This window comes from Nesoenas mayeri, assembly GCF_963082525.1.
Source record: "Nesoenas mayeri genome assembly, chromosome: 1".
In the NCBI taxonomy this organism is placed as follows: domain Eukaryota; kingdom Metazoa; phylum Chordata; class Aves; order Columbiformes; family Columbidae; genus Nesoenas; species Nesoenas mayeri.
In genome coordinates this window covers 76,523,159-76,545,165 of record NC_137541.1, presented here as the reverse complement: position 1 = coordinate 76,545,165, position 22,007 = coordinate 76,523,159, and the positions used below count along the sequence as shown (strand labels likewise).

Sequence of the window (22,007 nt, the reverse complement as noted above, 5' to 3'; positions counted from 1 at the left end):
ACTCCTGAAATCCAGAAAGTGCCACAGGTCATTTGCACCCAGATGTAAAACTCTGTAATAGATTTGTGTAGTTAAAATTGGAGACCAAGAGCTTGAGCACAGCCCTTTCTGCAGTATTGGTTCACCTCTTAAGAGCAGCACCCTGACACTCAGCATTTGAATGTAGAAAGTAACTAGGGCTTTGATCCTGAGCTGAAATGCTTCCTGTTTGTGCTGTGCTCATATTTACATCAACTGTTGAAGCTAAGTGTATGTAAATAAATCCTTTCCTTACTTACTGAGACACGGCAACCCTGGCTGTACATACAGACTGGGGGTTGAGAGACTGGAGAGCAGCTCTGTGGAGAGGGATCTGGGGGTTCTGGCTGATGGCAAGTTGAACATGAGCCAATAGTGTCCCTGGCAGCCAAGAGGGCCACCCGTGTCCTGGGTGCATCCAGCACAGCATTGCCAGCCGGGCAGGGGGGTGATTGTCCCGCTCTGCTCTGCACTGGTGCGGCCTCACCTGGAGCACTGGGTGCAGGTCTGGGCAACACAGGATAAAAAGGATATAAAGCTACTGAAGAATGTCCAGAGGAGGGCTACCAAGTTGGTGAAGGGTTTGGAAGGGAAGCTGTATGAGGAGCAGCTAAAGTCACTTGGTTTGTTCAGCCTGGAGAAGAGGAGACTGAGGGGAGACCTCATGGCAGCTACAGCTTCCTCACAAGGAGTGGAGGAGGGGCAGGCGCTGATCTCTTCTCTCTGGTGACCAGTGACAGAACCCAAGGGAATGTCAGGAAGATGTGCCAGGGGAGGTTTAGGTTGGACATTAGGAAAAGGTTCTTCCCCCAGAGGGTGGTGGAGCACTGGAACAGGCTCCCCAGGGAGGTGTCACGGCCCCAAGCCTGACAGTGTTCAAGAAGAGACTGGACAACACCTTCAGACACATGGTGTGAACTGTGGGGTGTTCTGTGCAGGGACAGGAGTTGGACTCGATGATCCTTGTGGGTCCCTTCCAAATCAGGGCATTCTATGATTACAGGTCTGTCTTGCCAGATCGCAGAAATGATCAGCTCTCATCACAAGTTTGCCAAAGCTTTTCTTAAATCTACCAATCTCTATCATTCTCTCTGTTAACTATGACTACCTATTCAAAGTAAAACCTAAAACTGCAAATTCTTCATCTTCCAAAGCTTCTTTATAAAGACAGGTCCATAGTATTTCTGACAAGGACATATCGCTTATTCTCAGTGTTTTGGCTTTAAATGTCATGACAATAACCAAGTAAACATTTTCCTCAACTTACTATTTGCTTCTTCCTGGCTTCACATATTTTCTGCTAAGCCTGTGTCTACACAGAACACAATATGGTAATAATATAGAAGATGTAACAAAAGTAGGGTGGAAGGATGCACTGTATATAAATGTAATTAAAAAATCCTCAGAACTAACTGCTTGAAGTCATTAGAAAGCAGGATGGCATATAACACTGTGGACACCTCTTCCTGCTTCTCAGGAGACTTGTTTGGCTAGGTTTAATATATGTCAAGTTTGTATAAAGCTCTCATTACCACTGGAAAATTACCTACTTCATGAACAGGCTTAATACCTAATGAGCTGAATGTCATGAACAAAAATTCTGTAAATTTCAAATGGAAATTAATTTTGATATGTATGATATATCCACACATACAGTTGGATGTGAAAAATAACCTAAGCAATGTCAGTGGAAAATCTTATTTGATTCACTGGGGTCAGATGACCTTGTGTAATGAGTTTACAGCCCATTTACTGGTTGAATGCATTCATGTGCTGATTTACTCAAATGAGTGTCATGATTCTTTTATTAAGAAAGGATAAAAGCATGTTATTGACATGCAATAATGGCTGCAGTATGTTTCTGTGGGGAAAAAAAGCCTAGAGAACATTAAACCCTTCCCTCACACTTCTTCCTCCCAAAGCAGACTGGACAACACACACGAGGCACTTCTTGACATAGCAATGGAATAGGGAGCAGTGACCCCAAGCCCTGCAGAGTCATGCAGATAAATTATTAATAGCTCAGGTCCTGAAAGCATAACATTAGTCTAAGTTAATAAGCTTTGTCTTTCAGAAAGATTAGTTACCCTAGGCACAGGATTGTGATGATGAGGCTGTAATATGCCTGGTTTCTCAGTTCTTGAGAGATCCATTGAGGACCATAAGCATTCCTATATTTCAGCTGGGTGCTGTGAATCTCAGAAGTGCTGTATTCTCCTGAGGTCTCCTCTGCAACAAGGCATCCCAATGCTCTATCTTGGTACAACAGGCCAAGAGAACCAATTGAGTATTGCTAAATGCCACAGTCATCAGCATAATTCTGAATGTGTATGGTCTTCCTTGATGAAGCTGAAGATCTGTCCAGAAAAAGGGTTCATTATCAGTACTGTTTCTGGGACAAGATTGCACACAGGCAAGATACAAGATTGCACACAGACAGGATATATTTTAGTGTAGGAATTGCATTAGATAGCAGGTGGGCAAAGGACATGTTGTCCATATACTTAGGAAAATACCAGAGTGAAAAAAATTGCTTAAGCCTATTGATAATTAAAATGTATTGATGATAGTTTTCTTTCACCTCTAATGTAAATTTTGAATATCCAGGTGATCCTGCATCCAGAGTTTCTTTCTTCGACAAGCCCGTTGTTGCCTCTAGACTATGAGGAGTTTGTCAGAGGCTGCCACCTTGGTGTATTTCCATCATACTATGAGCCCTGGGGTTACACTCCAGGTAAGCAATCTGTACACTTAACTAATATTGAAAAATGAATATCCATTCTGTTGATGCAGAATAGCTTTGCAGCCAGTTTCTTCTGGAATGCTGAAAAAACTCTTTTGGCTGTTTCCTCTACAGTGCAAAGGTCTCTAATGCTGGCAAAATCTGGGGCTAAGGTGATATAAAATTACATCTACCAACTGACAATTACTCACATTTGTCCCTGTGCTGGGCCCTTTCTCCTACTAACATGGAATCTTTTGATTTTCTGTGGCTTTAGAATAAAAAATATTTTTATACTTAATTCTTAACTTGATTCAAGGGTTTTAAAAGATTTAGAGAAATGTACATATTGAAAAAGTGGGCAAGAAATCTGATACTACTGGTCAATGTAACTTCAGTGGATTTAATTCAAGATAACAATTATGTTTGATAGAATTATGTAGCACCATATCTAAAATATTTGCCACAAATACATGCAATGGTAGAGAATCTCACAGAATTAAATGGAAATTCCTGAAGATACAGAAAGCCCCAATTTACAAAAGTCACTTAACACCTGATGAAATCTGTGCAAACTATGAACTTGAATACATATGAAGATCATAGCCTAGGTGCCTGGGGTTTTTATGTCCCCAAAATACTTTCTGTAGTCTTGATACACATCTGAAAGGTGGAGTGCCCCTCTGAAGGCCATTTGTTGTACACCAATGAATCAGAATAGAAATTTTGCTAATTTAGTTGTTCTCCAGAGATATTTCTCTCCAAGTAAGAAAGCTATTCAATTCCAAGTAAGACAACTGTCTTGCATTCCAGGAGTTTCTCTTCCTGTTCTAATCTCAGCTAAGATATAAAGAAAGTGTGACAGCCAGGGATGATTTTTAAGTGAACATTAAAGTAAACTAGGACAGAAAAATTAGACATGTACGTAGCAGTTTCAAGGAAATCTGTGATTTACACTAGTTAGAACGGTAGTTTCTTTCTCCATTGCTAATGCAAAAGTGATTCTCTTTGTTAATACCCGTTTATTCTCCCAGAAACAAAAAGTGACTTTTTTAAGGTAGATTTATAACTCTATTTTATAGACACTAGTTTTATTCTCATAATAATGAAGGCTATGTAGGTGACTTTCAGCATTTTAAAGACTAGAGTATTATTTTACCTGCATGCTATCTTAGGTTAGGCTTAAGTTAATGGGCAAAGACACTTTAAGCCTGAGCAAAGAGTTATCCTTACTCACAGCTATGACAGAAATAACTACAAAAGATGCATACATTTTCTAATTTTATAAAACTAGTTCCACATCTACTTTGTCCTAAGTTAATGATGGGGTTTGTCTTGTTTTGTTTTGTTTTTCTTGCTATTCAGACCAGTTTACAAACAATGAATTTCAAAATACAAACTTTAACACACTCTTCCACTCAGGAGATTCAGTTTTGTAGATAGTTGTGAACTAATGAATATATGTGTACAACAGGTTTCAATTTAAAATCCAAACAAACAGTCCAGACCAGATATTTAGGTTCTCTGTTTCAACTCTGGTCTCCCAGAAATTTTTCAGTTTAGCTGTTGAGAAACACAAAGAGACGTTTGCAAAAACAGTGTGAAATTTTCTCTTTAAAATTTCGTTTTCTTTCTTTCTTTTTCTCCAAATCCACAACAAAGCATAATAGTTTTCACTTGACATTTTCAGAGCAGCTCTAGTGTTATGTTCTCTCAAGATGAAACCATTCAAAGCATGTTGCCCTGAAATGTTTTTTGTCCATTTCTTTTGGCAGCTGAATGTACTGTGATGGGCATTCCCAGCGTAACCACAAACCTTTCTGGATTTGGCTGTTTCATGCGGGAACATGTTGCTGACCCAGCGGCTTATGGTAAGGTTTTTAACACTGTATCAAAATACCACCTCTGAGTTCGGAAAGCAAAAAGCACAGCAATGATGCCGTTACCCCTCAATTTCATGCTTTCACTAGTGCAATGGAGTTCATTGAGGGAATATATTTGGAGCTCTGTAAATCTTGTTCTGTTGAATAGGCTATTCAAGCTTTCATATTTATCCAAACCTTTTCCAGGTTCTCTCTCTTTTGTCTTCCTTTAACTTTTTGTCTTTATGCTTCCAAACTCAGCACTCCTCATACCTACCCTGGGGTCTCCCAGTATTTCCCTTTAATGCCTCTGGTTACAGTGTAACCCTTTAAGCCCTCCAAAAGAAGCAGTCAAAATCTACTTCTCTTTGAATGGTCCAAGAAGGATGTCCTGAGACTTCAAGGCCAGTGAAACTTGCCCCCCTAAACAAAGAGTAAATTATCATGTAGAGAGTAATAAAATAAACCTGTGAAAATAAAAGGAACCTACTTACAAATAAGAATCTGCTCTTAAAGACTTAGAAATGGTTCATGATTGCAGTGTGGGAAGGAGGAGGGCAGCCAAGACAATACTGAAAATGTGCCCAAACTATGGTCTGTTTCTAAGTACCTTGGCTTGTCTGTACAACCAGGTAATGACAGCTCCACACTAGTATGAACTGTGCCCTGACCTAGGGGCCAGGGCAGAGCCAGTTGCAAAATACAGCTACGCCTCCCTGGGTAGGCATGTCTGTGAGAGTCTTCAGAAAGGTCACAGATCAAAAGCACAGGTCACTTGCTCTTCTCTGCCAAAACAGAGATGGGAGCGTTGGCATAACTTAGTGTACATTCCAACGGGAGACCGAGCACTTCAGTTAAGGTAGTTGTGTGTCTGTCTTGTCCATCAAGATAGCCGAAGTCTGGTACTCTCTTCTTCCCCAAACCCCAGTGTAATGAAGGTGGCAAGAATAAAGTATTGATCTCAACAAACTATGTAGATGCAAAATTTACCTTGGCCCTCTCTCTGCCAGAATTGTGTATCAACTAATGTAAGCGAGTTAGCTATCTCTATGGAAACACTTGTGATCCTACAGAAAACATAGCCTCTCTCCTACAAGCTGATCCTGACCAGCCACACTTGTGAATTCTACTGCAAGCTAGGAAAGCATTGCATTATTTTTTTAAGCATTGAGAATTTTTTAAATTATGGGAGGTAAAAATGAACTCCTGAATCCTTTTGGACATACACAACAACAACAACAACAACAAAGCCTTTGAGTTTTGAATAACTTGCTGAATTTCACCCTGAAAGGTAAAGAAAATTGAAAAAAGAAACTGAACAAAAAACCCACTTATTTCTCTTCAGCCCTCCATTCCATCAGAATAGTAGCAACTGTTTCAGTTATAGCTGCCTTCTAACATTAAAAAGAACATAAAATACATGTAATGTTTGTAAGACTATGTGACAGAAAATAGAATGGAAATATGGGAGGTCATATCCCATTTTCAGTTCTACTCATCTTCACCTTTTTGGTGTCCTTCAGGCATCTACATAGTTGACAGGAGGTTCCGCTCACCTGATGAATCATGCAACCAGCTGACTCAGTTCCTGTATGGATTTTGTCAGCAGTCCCGTCGCCAGAGGATCATCCAAAGAAACCGAACGGAGAGGCTCTCAGATCTGTTGGACTGGAGATACCTAGGCAGGGTGTGTGAAAATATGTAATAGAGGTATTAAAAATTCCAAACACATAGGTCTAACTAACAGTCTTCAGCATCATCCTACAACATGGGGAGACATGTCTTTTCTGAAAAGCACCACTCAAAGGCACAAAAGGCAAAGCCTGCCTTTACACTTCAGTGTAATGCTTCCATTCTCCAGTGGCAAGAAGAAACATGACTTAACTGAATAGGCTGGAGCAGAAGCCAGTCACACTGAGGTCTCTGTACTCCTTGCACTAAAGACAATGTAAAAATCTTGTGCCACTGACAACACTGGCAACCCTACACTAAGCAGAATTTATGCTCCAAAGTAATCTGGACTCTTTCAAAAATCCTACCTGTTCTACCTAAAATGCTTCTGGGCCTTGTATCTCCTCAACACTCCCAATCTACATCTGTCCCTTTAAAGGCAAAATAGTGGTTTTAATTTGACATAGAAAACACTGCAGTGCCACCTTCTAAGAAGACAAGTAGCAAAGCAGTATTCTCAAGTCCACAGAAGCAAAGAAGTTGATGTGCCAGTATCAGTTTTGTAACTAGTTTGGACATTGTCCTGCTCTGATATCTGTGTGAGAACCTTTCTGTTTATATGGTTCCCAACACAGCATAAGACCCTGACACAACAACCTATTTTTTTCTGTGCATGTGATGGAGAATCATGAATATAGTGAACACATACATATTTTTTCCAAATTTTTGAATACCAGGCCTCAGTAAACTCATGAATGTTATTTCTCTGCAACTGTTACACATGCTTCCTGTGCAAGGGTGAGTCCAAAGTTTGTGTGCATACACATGCACACTTAAAGATGTGAATTTGCCTGATTAAAAAAGAGCCAGTTCTATCTTGAGGTTTAAATAACACCTATCACTCAATAAGAACTACACTGACTGAAACAAGTGCTGATTTCCATCTTGATAAATCTTACTCTTACAGAAACCTTATTCAGCTTCTGTTTCAGATTCTGCTCCAGTGTGAGTCTAACATGGGTGGCTCACTATTTCACAGCAATGTGTTCATTACAAGCAGCAATATCAGTTGGATTCTCCTTAGCTGAAAGCATGTTTAGCCCTTGTTCATCACCATCTTTTAGAAGATGCTCATTTTATGTTCCTTTTTTTTTCCTGCTTAAATCTACACAAGACTTCCTTGACTTGTAAAGGCTTCTTCTCTTTTATGTTGCAGTATTATATGCATGCCAGGCACCTAGCCCTCAGCAGAACATTTCCAGATAAATTTGAGATGGAACCAAGTGCTCCACCAAAGGTAAAGTCTGCTTTTGGAGAGGAGTTCATCTGCATTTTAGCTACTTTACGAAGAGAGGGAGAAAGTGTATGTCGGTGTGTGTGCATGTGTGTGTGAAAGAAAGAGAGAAAAGAGATTTAGCAAGTTTTAACTGAAGGTAAGTCAGAATTCATAGTTAAAAGCTCAACAAGTTATAGACCCAGGCTCCAGTGAGGAGTTGTGCAAACACTGGGGGTACCAGGTACAATACAGGAACAGTTAGTTGTTCAGGTGATTTATTAATAGAGTGACCTGGATGGGATTTTGCCACTTCAGACCAGCTAAGGAACTGGCCCTTGAAATCCCTATTAGAAGAGTGGCAGCTACTAATTTTGCTTCTGATAAATGCTGTGGTTCTGCACAAACCAAATAGAAAGGGAGCTGTGAAAGGTTGTTCTAGGGAAAACGAGGCAAAACATTGCTTTCATCTAAGCATGGTATGTGAGGAGGAGTCTGTGGCTGGAGCTGCAAAGGATCAGTTTAAAGGCACATCTTCAAACACTTCTTTCATAGTGCATATTAGCGCTAATTAAAGAAGGGAAGCTGTTCAGATCCAATATAAGAATCACGTTATTTGAAACCAAACCTCCAGACACCAGCTCATTTTTTTTTTTTTTTTTAAATAAGGAGGAGAAAGAAGTCTCAGACCAAAACCCCTTGCTTGGTTCTGCTTTTGCAGATATTGGCATTATAACTAGAAAAGTGTTTTAAAACTTTGGACTGAATTCTGAATTTCAATAAGCAGATTCTCACTACAGAGTACAGAAGGATTTCATGTTTTGTTGATGGTCTTAAGGCTCAATAAAGATAGCCATATGTTGCAGAAAGCAGTGCTGGAAGGGCAGCGTATTGTTTATGGCACAGGCTAAAGATCACTGTCACACGAACATGTACTTAGTGGTAGAAAAGGACTGAGGCATTCTGGGTTCAAGGGAGTTGAATTTTGGAATGCAGAGCAGGTCTAGCTTACATCCCACAATAAGTTTCCTTTGAAGAGCTGATAGCCTTAAATTGTTGTATACAACTGGTAGAGGAACACTGCAATAATACACACACCTTGCTTCTCTCTCTGCCAGACGGAAGGTTTCAGGTACCCCAGACCTTCATCAGTGCCACCATCACCTTCTGTCTCTCAGCATTCCAGCCCTCACCATAGTGAAGATGAAGATGAGGATGAAAGGTATGATGAGGATGAGGAAGCTGAAAGGGACAGGCAAAACATCAAGTCTCCCTTTTCACTTGGAGTATTGCCGCAAGGAAAAAAGAAGCAGCATGGAGAATACAGGAACTGAATTTGTTGCTCTCACCCTGGCAGGGCCTCTCCATCCGTTCAACAGTTTCTCCTGTAGGCTTGGCAAGCTTTGTATTGAGGACAGGGTGATATAATTAGGGGAATCTTTAATGTTACTTGAGCTACACTGTTGGAAAGCCTAATATTTCACCTTGAAAGTAGTTTAAATGACAATTCTTCTGTGCCCCTTTGAGGTAGAAGGGATTTCTCAAGCTTAAACCTAGACAATGTGACAATGCCATCAGAAGCTTATACAAACTGCAGATCATACCTTTGTCTACATAATCATCTATATTAATCATAGTCTATGCCAGTAGCTTCAATATGGGCATCCCAAATGTATTCCCACTTCATTTATGTTTCCCCTTTTCCCCTCCTAAACTAACAGGAATTTTAAGACAGAGCTCAAAAAACTTAGAGAAAAAAGTGTTACACTGGGGCAACCTTGGCAGGGTTACAAAAAGAAACACTGAAAAGAAAATGGTCTTTCTTTTTCCTTATGCTGTTTATTGTAAGTGTACATCATTTAAAACATTTTTTTACAGCACACAAGTGTCTTGATCCAGTGGTAAAACATACTTCCTGTGGAATAATATAAAGTCTTACGCAGTGGGCATTGGAATTTTAGAGGCAAATGAAGTCATCTTTCTGAAGTCGTTTAGACCCACAATAAACAGCAGACCGTTTATTTTCTGATTCCTCTGGTATGTCTCTTTTGTTGTTTTCATATTTTCTCTGATTCTATGTTTGTTAATAAACTAGTTTGGAAGGAAATAAATGTGATTTGGTTACAGATAATGAAAAAATTTCCTTACGTAACACCTTCCCCTGCAGACAAACCTACATACCGTAGAGCAATGTGAAAATGAGTAAATCTAGTTCTTCCCATTGCCCCACTGGCCCGTTGTCTATTTCACTTCTTCTGGAAGAGACCTAATTGTAACAAATGATGCTAAAAGAATTCCAAGAACACATCTGCTCCACAGACATAATTTCAAAACCACCTGGAAATTTGAAGTGCTCGCAGAATAATTGAACCTCACAATGAGAACTAGACATTTGCCTTACAGAAAGCTTTCAAAAGTATTTCAATTCCTAGAGGTGCAGAGAGGGTCTGAACATGCTCTTCAGAAGTAGATTGTGACATGAAGAAGGAGATTCATCTTTTATTTTAGAAGTTTGTGCATCAAGAATTTCTCATGCTGCTCAAGAAAAGATATCTCCAGGAATTGATTCAGCCTGTTCTTCAGCAAGTAGGACGATACAGCCTTTGGAGGTATTTATCTTCACTGTCAACCCCCCAGGGAGCCTTGATGTCCAGCTTTGATTAGATATTTACCTTTCAAACACTTAACCAACATTTGATGACATGGTTCTTACTATAGGCCATATAGAATAAAAGTGATTAGATGCCTGTTTGTATTTTCAGCTACCTAAAATTAGTTTTAAAACTGGGCTTTCATTCTTAAGCTGATTTGTATACCTGAAAGAATAACTATTCTCAGAAAACAAGTTCAAGTTTTTGTGGCAAAAAATGAATTGGATTTAAAAGCAGTCAGTATTTTATAGCCATTTTAAAAGTAATTAAAACAATGAGTAGCTATTTTTCATATGAAAGTAGTGAAAGCAAAGGTAGTGCAAATAGTTTTCCTTCGTACAGTTTACTAAGTAGAGAACAACTGCATTTTGTGAGTTTATAAATGTGTATTCTTCCCCAAAGTGCTTTTAATCAAAGTTCCCTTGCAGACTCAAATAATGTAATGGCTGAGAGTTCAAAGAAAATAACATTTAAAGGGCATATTGATTAAAAGATATTGCTTGTATTTTAATGCACTGTTGTACTGAAGAAACGCATTTCACCGCAAATTCCAGTACTTCCTTCCTTTGCCTAAAAATGTCCTAGTGGCCACAGACTGGTGAACATCTGTTTATCATCATTCCAGACCCAGCTTCACTGCAGTGCTCAAAAATGTGATCCCTACACCCATTTTGTAAATATTGCTAAATGGTGGAGGCATGACACAGACAATATGAAAAGTGTAAAAGGTTTTTCTAGGGTTGCATTAAGACAGCTACGCTAGTTCTTTCTGGACAAGTCCCAGAGGGCAAAAATAAGCAACATGTATGATCCAGGTTGCTGGTTCTCTTAGATGGGCTTATGGTTCGAGTTCCCTGGGAAGAGCAGAGAGCTAGTGTGACATCTGGCACAAACCCAGCTGTGTTTGTTTCAGCACGCTCACAGGCTTTGAGCACCTGCCTGGTGACAGAAAGTGAGAAGCTTCTGAGATCTGACTAACGTGAATACTGTGCCCATTCTTCTCAGGAATGGCCCCGCAGTGACCAGTGACCTCTCCCTCATGCCTCTGGGCTTATTTTAGCTCTGCCTTGAATGCCAGGACCAGCCGTCAGTAGCAGGGCGATTCAACCACAGCAAAACACTTCTGCCTGTTGAATTTGGAGTGAGAGGGACTGGCTTTTCATCAGTCAAGGCGACAGATTGCCTGACTCAAATGCCACACATTTCTGCCAGTGACTGACATCTGACAAGCTCAGTAGCAGCTATCTACTACACAAGCAATTATCTGCCAGGTTGAAAACATTAGGGTTTCACGAACAGCTCATCAGCAAGGCAGAATGTTTATTCTATTTTGTGATATTTGTAAAGAATTGTTTAAGATAGTGATCTCAGATTAGGAATACATTCAAAAATCAGTTGACTGAGCGTGTGATTAGTACCCTTTTTGTATCTCTGGGACATTTAGAGTATTATGAGTTTCTTGAAACTGGTAAACCAAAGGATGTGTACGCCTTCTACTTTTTGTCTGAGCACCGACTGATCTTACTGTAAAATATGTTGAAAAACAACTTAGGTGCACCTGAGCTTTTCAGAGTATGCTTGAAACAAAGAACAATTAAATTAATGAAAATATTCTGGTGGATACCATTGTTTTTAGATGAAGTTCATAATGAATGGACTCATACAATATATACTGCTATTGAAAGATATATCAGCGCTTAAAAATGAACAAACAAGGGCAATTTTGATTTCTCCAGTGATGTTCCTCCATGAAATGATACAAATTATAAATTATTACTGGGAGTGCCTATAGTCCCGTGACAGAAATTAATTCTTCTGTTCCTTAAGCTGTGTTTGTTTGTGTTGAGGAGAAGCAACATCATAGTTAGTGCGAGTTAACAAAATTAATCAGCAATGTCATGAGAAAGATCAGAGGAAAGCAGCATTAAAAAATGAAGAGCACGACTAGGGTTAAGGGTTAAAAAAAACCCAACATAGTTGCTTGCACGCAAGAATCATGTGGCTACTTTTTAATTACATGAGAACTACAGAGGGCTTTCCAGTAAGACCACAAAACTACATAAATAATGTTAAATATATCCTTATCATCATGGAATGATAATTAACCAATTTATGGTTCATTCCAGTTTTGCAACGCAAAAACCAGGCCGACAAAAAAGTACAATAGTGATGAGATTAATATTCTGTGTACCTGCAGTCATGCGTGACACCAGATTTGTACCTAGGACACCACCACCAGCTCCGGCAGGGCTGCAGATCCTGACAGCAGCAGGGTCTGTGTGCCTCTGTCATTAGTGAGGGCCTGACCCTGTAAGACCTATCCCCATACTGTATTTATGTGGTGGGACTTGCTCACTGGGATTGTTCAGAGTATATATTTCTGCATGTGTGTAACTGGGGTAGCACAGAGGTCTAGGTAAGTGCTGTTGCCTATTCTCTGTGGTCACATATACCTGCACACACACAAAAAAATCATCTGCTTTGCAGTCAGAGAGATCCGGATTGTTTTAGTATCTCACTGACTTTATTGATCATCAGTAACTTGCAGGGCCAGCAGTGAAGTGGTGAAGGAATCTACTTTTATTAGAGATGAAAAGGCTTCCATATACAGCTGGATGGAAGGTGGTAAAAGGCTTCCCAAAGACTACTGAAAAATTGTTTTTAATGAAGTAGTTTTCCAGAAAGACAGTTTTATTCATCTTTTCGGGTAAGATGGTACAGTGCATTTTAAATTTTGTGTGGCACACACAAAGTGGTCTAAACAAGGCAGAAAATTTACAAATAATTTCCTTATTTGAACTAGTAACGTTTATTCAGTTTGCATTCAAAATGTCACAATGAGTATATATGTCACCCTTTGGGAACTTAAGTGAGGATGGATGAAATACTCTGTTTTACACAAATAATGATTTCAGGGTATAAGCAATACAAATGTTAAAGAAATCTGAAATATTTCACCAATTTGATAGAGTATCTGTCAAGTGGACAGGGTGATCTCTGTTTTCTTCTTCAGCTGTAAGACAAGACACAATGGGGAAAAATAAGCTGTATATAAAGGAAAGTTCAGTCAGCCAAAGTTTTCACAAGATAGGTGTTTCTCATGTACAGGCCTAGTGTGATGTGATTGCTTAGCTAAGACATGCGTGCATCTGTAGAAATAATCACACCTTCTCTCATATTAAATGTAAGAATTTTTCTCTTTGCTGAGGAACAAAGACAAAACCACGTCCAAAGAAATATCTTAGCACAAGGCACAATTTTTTCATGCAGAAAAAAATAATATATTTGTTCTTTATTTGCACATTTCTCTCAGTCAAGTGGATTCTAAAATCACATAAAAATGATCTTCTGAAAGTGCAGGGCTTACCCAGGTTTGACTGTGTTGTTCTTCACTACTGGCAATGTTTTTACATAGATTATTTTTCAAATAAGCTGCCAATTCTGCTTAGCTCTCTCAGATATGTCACCTGTTTCCTTAGAGGACTGTTACTGTCCACAGTCTCCTATGCAATAGCAACAGCAGGCAGGAAAATGCCACTAAAATTCATGAATGGTGAACTTCAGAGGATTTTCTCTTATTGTTAGCACACAAATGACAGTTTTACTGTTTTATCTTCAGAACTTTGCATAGATTTTGTCCAAAGCACTATGTTTATTTTTAATTCTGCATTTCTCAGTGAAAATGACACTGAATTTTTGGGATTAGCAGAGTTCTGCCAGGGGAGGGAAGAGAGAGATGAGCACGCTACGTGATATACAGTGGGAGATTTTAGGAAGTGAAGAAGATTCCTGTGATTCCAGTATATCTATACATAGACCAGGTAAGTTCTGTCAGGTGTTTCTCACACTCTCTTTTCATTTCAGGAAAGCTGCAAACTTTAGATAGCTAAGGAGAGGTGATATCACAGCAATGGCAAGGCAGTTATTTACTACACACTGTTGATGACATCAAAAGTGATTAGGGAGTAATAGAGCTGTCTTAGCAGTAAACTATGTTAAAGGTACAAAACTACCTTGTATTTTACTAGGGTTTTACTTCACATTTCCTAATTCAAGTAAAGCACTTTTTCTTCCTGTCATGATGGCAGAAATTAAGAGTCTGAATGAGGAACTCACAAGCAGGACAAGAAGAGACAAAGGTAGCTTCTGGCCACCTTCTGTTCCTCCCTGCCCTGAACCAAAGGAGGGGAAGAGCATAACTTAGACAAACTCTTGGGCTCTTATGTGCTACAACAGCTTCCCTGGCACCCAGGGTCCTGAGCACAGCACAGAGTCTCCACAGCACTGCAGGGTGTATCTTCCTTTTACAAGCTCCCTGTCCCCAGCTTCATTTCCAAAAAAGTATTCTATGTACCTGAAGAGGAGAAAGGTAGAAAGACAGAGGACATGGACAGCATCGATGAGGGTCTCAGCCTGGTGAGCTGTATGTTTGTGTCAGGTGATGGGGGCTTCGGGGTAATGGCTTTGCAGAAGAGCTGGTCTAGGGAGGAAGGGTGAACTATACCAGGGTGAGGGAGCTGGGGAGCACAGGGCAGGGATCCTTTACATAAGGGGGTGCAATATGCATGATGGAGATGAGGAAACATGAGGTATTTAGCTGGGTTTTGCTGTGGGGTGTTATGAAAGAGGGATGTGGGTTCTGAGGTTCTGAAGTGAGAAATGGAAGCACGTAGCAGGTGGTGAGGGGACAGAGACAGGAGGGTTAGACAGTATCTCTGGGGGGCTGGGAACACATGAATGAATTTTGGGATTTTTCAGAATATTTCAGGGATCTGGCTCTAAATGGCATTGGGACCCCTTGTCAGCTGTGCCAGCAACAGAGCTCTCAGGAGCCCGATGTCAATCTCACAGCTCTCCTGCTGGGGCTTTTCAGGATTCTTATAAGCCTTTCCACCAGGATGTAAGAGCCAGTGGAGGAATGAGCATTTCATAAGCAAACAATATCCTGCAGAAAAAGGAGGCCCAATAGAGTTTTGTTTTGGTAAATTCAATTCAAAATAATTATTCACTTGAATCTAAACTAATAAAAATCTGAAAAGCAAATTAGAAGCTGAATATACAATAGTGTACCTACTATCATTTATCTGATTCATGTTCTAATCTGTGTAAATGCACATCCTAATACAATATGCACTGTCTAAATGTACACTCCAACACAGTGCACTCTGTGGAATCACACCTCATTTCAAACCAGGATTTTTAGATCAATTTACTAAACTGTTGGTAAATTAAATATGGAGAAACCCTGTTTAAAAAAGTCAGGGTAAGACAAAACATGCACTTACCTTCTTCTCGTGCTTTCCGTAAGGAACTAAGGAACAGTGCTGCAGATTCAGAAAGAGATAAAGGATTTGTGTTTTGGCTGCGTGTTTCTAGAACGATAAAATCAGAGAAGCATGGTTTGTTAGTGTTCACTAGCATCTATTTATTTTGTTCTTTGCTTTTTATCTCTATTACTAGAGACATGAAGGGAAAAAAAATAGTTGTCTCTCTATATAATATTCTCTGCTCAAATTCAGCCTGATAAATATCTAACACAGAAGAGTCTAACAATCTTTTTTAAAAGGAGGCTGTTTTAAAGTGTCTTTGAAAGGAAAAAGAACATTTTATTTTTTTTGTATGTTCCTCACTTTGCTACAAAATCCTGTTTCCTCCAGAAACATTGTCTAGCATGGATTAATATTGTCTACTTCTGTCATTTGTCAGTTCAGCGCAATTGATAAATTGATTTGAATATTTCCAGAGGAAAAATAAAGGCACTGATAATAATCTCAGTTAGCAGCCAGGTCAGCCTGGAACACCACTTATGTAAATGAAGTCACACAGGTGCACAAGAAAGTCAGACAGTGTCTATTATGTTCTTCTCAGAATGAAGGAACCAACAGAAGGGAGTTTAGTTGCTACAGTCAATGTAATACTAGGAGAACACCCTCCAGTTTCCACATATTTCTCCCATAAAGACTGATACGTTACACACACCTGCGCACATGTACTTACCAAGCTGCATTCTGTCATACAGATCCTTTCGCTGGCTCTCATCTGAGATGAATCGACGTCCCTCTACAAAAGCCGTGGGAAAAAGGTGAAAATAACCTCCTGTATATGTTGTAATTCCGACTTTGCAATCCCTAAAGCAGTCTTTTCAAAATATGAAATTACAGCAATGCTTCCACAAGTGTAAAACGGGAGGCATAAGTCCATCCTGGGGTCTTTCCAAACCAGCAATAGCCCATCCTGAACACGAACACTCAAGACATACTTCTATCGATAGAACTGGTGTTGCAGCACTTCTCATTCTTGTATTAACCTGCTGTAGTAACTGTATGTAGGAAGGAATTTACTGTCTTTTCCTCACAATTCCCTCAACTGTTGTGCAGTCAAGAGCCTTCTGTCTCTTTGCTGAACCATAAAGTATTGCCTTTTAAAGGGATACTTCTGTGAAGAAAACCTTGAACAATAAAATCTCATTATTCCCTGTGCATTTTTTTTTAATTAATTATTCTGTTAAATTTTGTGGGTTTGCATCAAAGGACAAAATCTCTCTTTGGCTCTAAATTTTGTCTTTATATTTAATGCTGCTTTAACTCTAGTCTAACAATAGAAACTCAAAAGGTCATTTGCAGAACCTTAACACCACAATATTGATAACACTGACATTCAAGTTCTCCTCAGAAGATGTTGCTTGTGATCTTAATACCAATTCTAACGCAAGATGTTGTAATAGGAATGTGTGTTCTCCTATGGCTCGAGGAGATGTTTTAATAAAGCCTGAGTGAGAAAAAGGAATGGTAACTATACCCCGTGTGTCTTCAACTCCCTTCAAGGTCATTTCAGATAAGGATAATCCTTTCCCTATAGGGTCTACAATCAAGCTTCAAACTCTATACATTTTCAGTACTTTGTTTTCCTTTTCTTCTTCCAACACTTGCTTTCTTCATTTTTATTTCCTTAAAAAAACCACTAATAATACTGGCAATGCCACTGTTTCAGAGACGAGAAATAACAATTAGCACATCCCTGTAGGCCTCAGAATTTCTGCCTCCATGGGTGTGGAGCCAAGCAGGTTAGGAATAATATAGTGGCAGAGAAAGTTATCTCCCCAAACTGGAAAGAACTTATGACTTACGTGCACCCTTCAGATAGAGCATAGCCTGAGGAGTCCAGTTTCTCCTTTGGAAATGAGCCTTTTTGCCAAAAAAAAAAGGAGAAAAGACATACATCAATGTTGCATGCCATTACTAACTGGTACAAATACTTAAACAGCACCAACCTGTGAGGTTCATGGGTGCTGCACATTCAGCCTGAGCGAGCTGTTTACCTGAGGTGTGCTCCAGGAGAAGGACAGGAAGGATGCTGCCAAGAACAGTGCCATTGCAGGGGCTGTCAGTTTGCGCAGTCCCTGTGCACAACAAAGAACCGTGACGTGCAGGAAAAGCCTTCCAGATCTGTAGGTCCTCTCAACCTAAAATCTAAATGTGAGGGTACTTCCAGTCCCTCCTTTTTTCCTGTCTTGCTGCCAAACCTCCTCTTGCTCAGTGGATATTTCAGCTTCAATACACAATCATCTGACGGGAGGATGAGTGTCAAATCAAACATACTTCATTCTCTTTGCTCATATTCATTATAAGGTTCCATACTGGTGAGAACTGCCATTAAGGCAAGCACCTTTTGTGCTTCTATTTACAAGGGCATTAGATCCTCCAGAAATGAGAGTAATTTACAAACTGAGGGGCAAAGACATTATAAAGTATATCTTGATTTAACCAAACCTTGAATGCTTGAGTTCGGCCAACACACAAATGTAGCGGACTTGCCATCCCAAGGAAACCAACAAACCAGCCAGGAGAACGGATCACTACTTCCTCAGGAAAATAAAGTTTTTAAACTTAACATCCTATTTGCATCAACTGTGATCACACACATGTCACGAGAAGGGTTTGATTCTTGGAATTTGTTCGCTGATGTAGCACATGCAAATGAAAGCATTGAGCATGAATCCTCTGTGAACAAGTTGTATCTCTTTATTTGCACAGACCAAGTTGTTATTCATGCACTGATAACAGTGATGGGCAACAGACAGCATTTAATGTTATGATTCGCAGTGGTCTGTTTCATCCTCTTTTTGAGAGCACATTGTGCTATGATTTTTTTTTAAATGCAGTTGTTTCAAGCCCACTGAATAGAACTATGTATATATTCCTCTCAGATTATTTTAAAGTTAGAATTATTAATCCCCCCTCCAGTTCCTGAATATTATACTCACATGAAAAAGTATAAATTGCAAGCTAAATATTTCCCACATACCAAAAGAATGTCACTCACCTTCATACTTAGTTCAGTGGCAAATCTTCAGTCTTCTTTTCTTGGGATAATGTCTCCCACAGGTTTGGGATTCCCTTTTTAAATCTTCAGAGTGAAGGTACCCTCCCCTTCTGTGGTAGGATGGAGGAGTCTAAAGGGATCTCTTGTCAACCCTGTAGATGGAGAAGCAGAAGGTCTGATGACTCCTGAGGGAAACTTGTAGACTTGCAGGAAGTCAGGGAAATGATTGAAAGATGGATACACTTGGAGATGCACCCCATTAGCCAGGTGAATATCTTCTGAATGCATGAGCATCAGCCCTGTGCATTTGCAGTACGTCATCCGTCTTGCTAGATGATCGATAACCACAGCCAGAAGCAGGTATTAATATGGATGATGAGTGTTTACCTAGAATAATCTAACGTATATCAGATTGCTATCCATTGTGGGAGCTGGAAAAGTTAGCAAACTACTCTCCAGTCATAATATGCCACCATCAAGAAAAAGGTGACTTATCCAGTGTTGGTAGCTTGAGGTTATTCCTAGCATACCTTTAGAAGATGCAGCTTCTTGTTTGATTCTCTAATGATCTCTTTTATCTAATTTTCTTATACAAAAGTAAAATTACAAAGCTGAGTAACAAACCACTAAAAAAATCCCCAACCCCTCATAGTCAGAAACACTTTTCTGTCTCATGGATTGGTTGGAGTAAAAGCTCAGATCATGGGCTTGAATAGGTCAAACGGTGGAGCAGTAAATAGAAGAAAGGCAGAAAGCGGGAATCAGAGAAGCCATTTCCATAACCTACTTCTAAGTGATTGTTGGACTCATCGCAGTCATGGCTAGTGAGTTTGGTCCTCAGGCAAAGATCTAATCATCCTTGATGTCTAGGCTTGCTGATTCTGTAGTAAGGGTACAGAACTTCCCTCTCCTTCATTTTTTCCTTTGTGAGAAGGGAGAGGAAAGTAGAAAGGGAAGCAAAGGCAACAGGGAGCTAGAAATTCTCTGATTACAAGGCTGGCCAACAGAAAGTTTACTGCAGCAGCCTCACTAACAGGACCAGCCTGTGGTGTGACAAAAATACAGGTATGTGTGACAAATACATGCTCCTGTATGTGGCGTCTGAGTGAGGATTGTGCAGATTGGCACTGGTAAAGCTTATCATGAGATTTTTCCTGACATAATGTGCCTGTGGAGACTACTCTGAAGCACTTTGTTAATGAAAGTGCAATTGCTCTCCTGTTTCTGCCAGGATATTGCTCTGTTTTCTGCTCATGCCAGACAGAATTATTCATTGAACATACAGGACTGGCATTAGCTGCAGCTCACTCTGATACAGATGCAAGAAATGAGAGCGAAGTTCAGATTTTGGCCTCATGCAGCTCTTGTTATGTCTGGGAGCTGCTATTATACCTCTATCCTTTTAAAAAGGCCATGCCACAGTGCACCCTAGCCAGCAGAAGGGATTCTACTTGCATCTACTTCAATGTGAAGTTTACATCTTCCCTGCTCTTTTCTTCTTGCTCTGACAGATCAGAGACATTTCTTGATGAAGTTTAACTCTTAGCCTTAGAAGGGGGCTATGCATTGCATCCAGGAGACATTTAGCAAGCAGAGGCTTGGAAAAGATAAAGCTACTCACCTGTTCTTTCCTAGAGTTACTTTAGAGCCTCTCTTTATGCACAGATCACAGGCCAGAATCAAAACATGCAACTGAGCCTGTGAAAATTAACCCCCTACTTTTGCTATCATTTCACAAGGCTTGTCCTTGTGGTTGAAAAAACAGAATGTGTTTGGCTCTGAAAATGAGCCCTGGCTCTCCTGACACTGAAATGAGACAAGTTAACGCAAAATAAACTGTGAAGAAAACCAGCTCAGCACCTTCCATTGGAACTGGGGAGAAGGGAAAGGGAATGGGAAGCATGAAGAAAGATTTATGCTGTTACCACACCGCAGAAAGACAACTTCAGCTTTTCTTATCTTTTGACCACTTTGCAAAGCTGCTTTGAGTTGGTGTCGCTGGAGTCTCGCTCCCTGTTCCAAACTTGGCTGTATTGCCAGAGTTCCAGTCAACTCCTTGTAGAGACTGGGGCTTGTTTGAGGCTGCCTGAAGGGCAGCAGGGAGCTGAATCAGACAGGTCAAAACCTAAACTTGATTATCGCAGTGTCAGGCCAACCATCAGCTCAACAGCAAATGAAGGACCTTGACAGCATCCTCTTAAATTAGATGGGTTTCATGTTGTAACATCAGATGTCTCAATGAAACTAAACACTTCACTTTCAACCTGCAGAAAGAGACAGGCTATGCTGCCCAAAGACCATCCAGGGCACCTGAGACATACACATGGAACTTCAGTCTGTGGCACAGGGCATGCAACAGACCCAAGACTTGTGGCAAAGCAGATAATCCCTAGGGCACCTAAAATGTCACTAATTGCTTTTGACTAGGAACGCTTACAGAGTGGGGGGAAACAGGACTTCAAAGTGTAAAGCATTAAGACACAAGGACTGTATTCCCCTCTGGAGATGTCTGTGTCTCCTCATTGGCTTCAGACAGCATTTTACACAGGCTAAGTCAGGTGGAATGAACCTAGTCCCAAATTGAATTTCCATATTTTTTTTTCTTTTCCCATTTTTTTTCCCCCTTAAATTCTCTGTGCCTTTCTGACTTAGAGCCTTAAATCCATTTATTTTTACTATTACCAATAAGTCTAAGTTGCTTTGGTGTTTCAAAAATATATATTTCAAAAACACCTCCCTGGAAACCTGTAAGAAGTCTGTACTCGGAACAAAGAACTCCAGGTTTGTCAATTCCACTTTACTAATTTAAATTTAAAGTCTTTTCTTCTCCCCTCATAGGTCTTTTTTGTAATGACCCTATGAGAAGGTGGTCATCTCACTCTTCCCAGAAATCTAATCACTTCCAAGATGTCATATGGGACATGATTTATTTGCAAACAGCAACAGGAGGCAATACTTTGGGAAGGAAATGCATGTACTGAAAGTGTTTGCATTCACAACCTGCCCCCCCATGTAAATGTACATGGCCACATGTAAGCTTGTACTCTTGAAAAATGAAGTAGCCTATAATTGGGTTATGGATCATAACACACTAAAAAACTATAGCACTTCAGGATGATGAGTTGTAGGTGAAACAGTCATCGTCAATCCTGCCATTTCTCAGCTGATTCACATAAATGAGGAAGTGGCTTTGGCATCTAATCAATACCCCAAATGAGGGAAGTACAGTGAAGCCTGCTGTAGCAGCAGGACCCCTTATTAGAAAGAACATAACCTATTCTTATCCTTAACGATGATCTAAAGGGCAGAGGCTGCTTATCCTGACACTGTAAATGATAACAAGCCAATTCCTGGGCTTGAAGTTCAGTGCTGAGGTGGGTGAAAAAGTTTCTTGTGTGGTAGAGTTTTATTAATAACTAGTAGGGACAAACATACATCACTGACTTGCGTCACAATCATGTACTTTCCCAAATATTGCCCTAAAAATA

General features: G+C 40.0%; 2 protein-coding genes across 2 annotated transcripts in view; one reads left to right on the top strand and one right to left on the bottom strand.

Moving 5' to 3' along the window:
- Window positions 1–8,880, top strand: part of GYS2 (glycogen synthase 2) — a gene marked incomplete at both ends in the record, with an annotated part of 39,738 nt that extends 30,858 nt beyond the window's left edge. Inside the window, 5 exons of the mRNA XM_080344402.1 lie at window positions 2,626–2,752; window positions 4,516–4,611; window positions 6,126–6,289; window positions 7,490–7,570; window positions 8,665–8,880. Coding sequence (XP_080200528.1) covers window positions 2,626–2,752; window positions 4,516–4,611; window positions 6,126–6,289; window positions 7,490–7,570; window positions 8,665–8,880 — 684 coding nt within the window. The remainder of the gene's footprint in view (window positions 1–2,625; window positions 2,753–4,515; window positions 4,612–6,125; window positions 6,290–7,489; window positions 7,571–8,664) is intronic.
- A 6,095-nt stretch (window positions 8,881–14,975) lies between these two features.
- SPX (spexin hormone) lies at window positions 14,976–18,525 on the bottom strand (the record flags this gene model as incomplete). The annotated part of the gene is made up of 6 exons (XM_080343023.1): window positions 14,976–15,142; window positions 15,483–15,569; window positions 16,195–16,257; window positions 17,324–17,381; window positions 17,516–17,596; window positions 18,520–18,525. 6 exons carry the CDS (start codon window positions 18,523–18,525, stop codon window positions 14,976–14,978), a joined length of 462 nt encoding a protein of 153 aa, XP_080199149.1.
- Window positions 18,526–22,007: the final 3,482 nt, after the last annotated feature.